The 1,695-nt window shown below is 48.6% G+C and overlaps 1 protein-coding gene across 1 annotated transcript; it reads left to right on the forward strand.

Annotated features, from left to right (window-relative positions):
- Window positions 1-302: 302 nt before the first annotated feature.
- Window positions 303-1,013, forward strand: LOC121595500. Its single transcript, XM_041919533.1, has 2 exons — window positions 303-492; window positions 581-1,013. The coding sequence occupies exons 1-2, from the start codon at window positions 402-404 to the stop codon at window positions 970-972; spliced, it is 483 nt and encodes a 160-aa protein (XP_041775467.1). The 5' UTR covers window positions 303-401; the 3' UTR covers window positions 973-1,013.
- Window positions 1,014-1,695: the final 682 nt, after the last annotated feature.

A 1,695-nucleotide genomic window follows, 5' to 3' on the forward strand; every position in this document is an offset into this window, starting at 1 on the left:
TTGAATCTAATGTCCAAATTCAATTAGAGCAGCGGACATGTCAGTAACTAGGTACTTTGATGTGTAGGAACTGGTTACTGTTTACTGAAAACGTAATTATTAATTGTTACCAGTTACGCTCGCTGATGCACAACTCTACACAAAACAATGATGGTAGTTAAACTGTGGCCAAATAATTTGTTTACAAAGCTCCCAACAATCGAAAGCTATTTGCAAAAAATGCTGAGCATGCAGTATGGTCAAAGCGCGCTCGCGACACCCTTCGACGTATGCATGACCTCGTTTCAATTAATTCACCAGTGCCAGTTACCAAACCTACCGGGCAAATCGGGCCAGTCAGTCAAAAGTGTCACCCGCAACCGAGCAGTCCCACAGCCTTGTCAACACTCTAGCCAAACAACATGCGTACTTGGTATCACTCTCTGTCCCTCTTCCTGCCTATAGCTCTGCTACACCTCTTTCCCACCGTTGTCAGTGCAAAGGAGCAAAACTGTAAGTGCAAGCAGCCGGCCAGCCTCTGCTAACGGTCAGTCGTAACTAATCACACTCTACCCCCAACTCCCCTTGCTCTCCATGGCAGACATCCCGGACGCAGCCGAGCTGGACTGTCCGGGCAACGTGACGCACGGTTCGGTCACGCTCACCGCCTACCATCCGCAGTTCGACTCGGACCGCAAGCGCGACTACCTCGATGCACAGAACCGGAAGCTGTACACGCTGCAGGAGTACCTGGACAATCGGGCCCCGTACGTGACGGTCGGCATGGATCCGGACCTGCAGCTGCCGTACGGGAAGGAGGCCTGCATACCGGAGCTGAACCGCCACTTCCGGCGCGCCATCCGGCTGCAGGTGCGGGACACGCACGTCGATCTGCGCGGCGGCGGCTACCGGCGGGTGGACCTGTGCGTGCGGACGCAGGAGGACAGTTACGACGACATCGTCAACATGCTGCAGGTGACGCTGGTACTGTGAGCGCGTGTGTGTCTGTGGTTTAAATTTAGAGCTCGAAATAAAAGGCTGCTGGTCGTTAATTAATCTGGATTTTCCAGAACTTCATCCGGTTTTCGTCCGGGATGGGACGTGTTTGTTGTTGTGGACTGCGGGATGTTTGTGCAGAAATCTTGCCTTTACACTTACCTTCCTGCTGGCCTTGAACCGAGTGGCTGTTATCATACGCAGTACTCCCCCCTCCTTTACAACCCTCCATGCATAATAGTTTTGATACTATGCGCTGCTGGCGGGTGGGACCGGTTTTTGTTGTTGTTATTGTTTTTCGGATGAATCGCCCAACATCATACTACACGGCGTTACAAAATAACAGTTCTAGCCTTATTTTGGTTCCCTTAAACCAGAAACCTTAACTAAATTTTTAAATACCAATAACGAAGTTTTAGACTGACGCAGTTACGCTAATGTTTTCGAAACAAATTAACCTTGTGTCTCGGGTGAATTGATTAATTTGGTTAGAGCTGGTTTTGACTCGGTTACTTGGCAACGCAATGCAATGTCAAGATGTCCTTATGTCAGAGGAGTATATAAAAAGAAACCAATTCCTGTTCAGGAAATATTGACGAACTCTTCATAGACCTGTACCTGAATAGAAACCATACAGGTCCTATAGATTTTAGAGGCTTGTAGCTCTATTGTTGTTCTGGAATTTGTGTTAAACCCCTGACATATTCCGCAACATATCTT

The sequence above is a fragment of the Anopheles merus genome, chromosome X, assembly GCF_017562075.2.
Source record: "Anopheles merus strain MAF chromosome X, AmerM5.1, whole genome shotgun sequence".
NCBI lineage: Eukaryota > Metazoa > Arthropoda > Insecta > Diptera > Culicidae > Anopheles > Anopheles merus.

Bases quoted from the DNA above. Each gene is read 5' to 3' on its own strand.
- LOC121595500 (XM_041919533.1), top strand. From the start codon at position 402: ATGCGTACTTGGTATCACTCTCTGTCCCTCTTCCTGCCTATAGCTCTG. The intron at 493-580 runs GTAAGTGCAAGC...TCTCCATGGCAG, and splicing joins CAGTGCAAAGGAGCAAAACT to ACATCCCGGACGCAGCCGAG.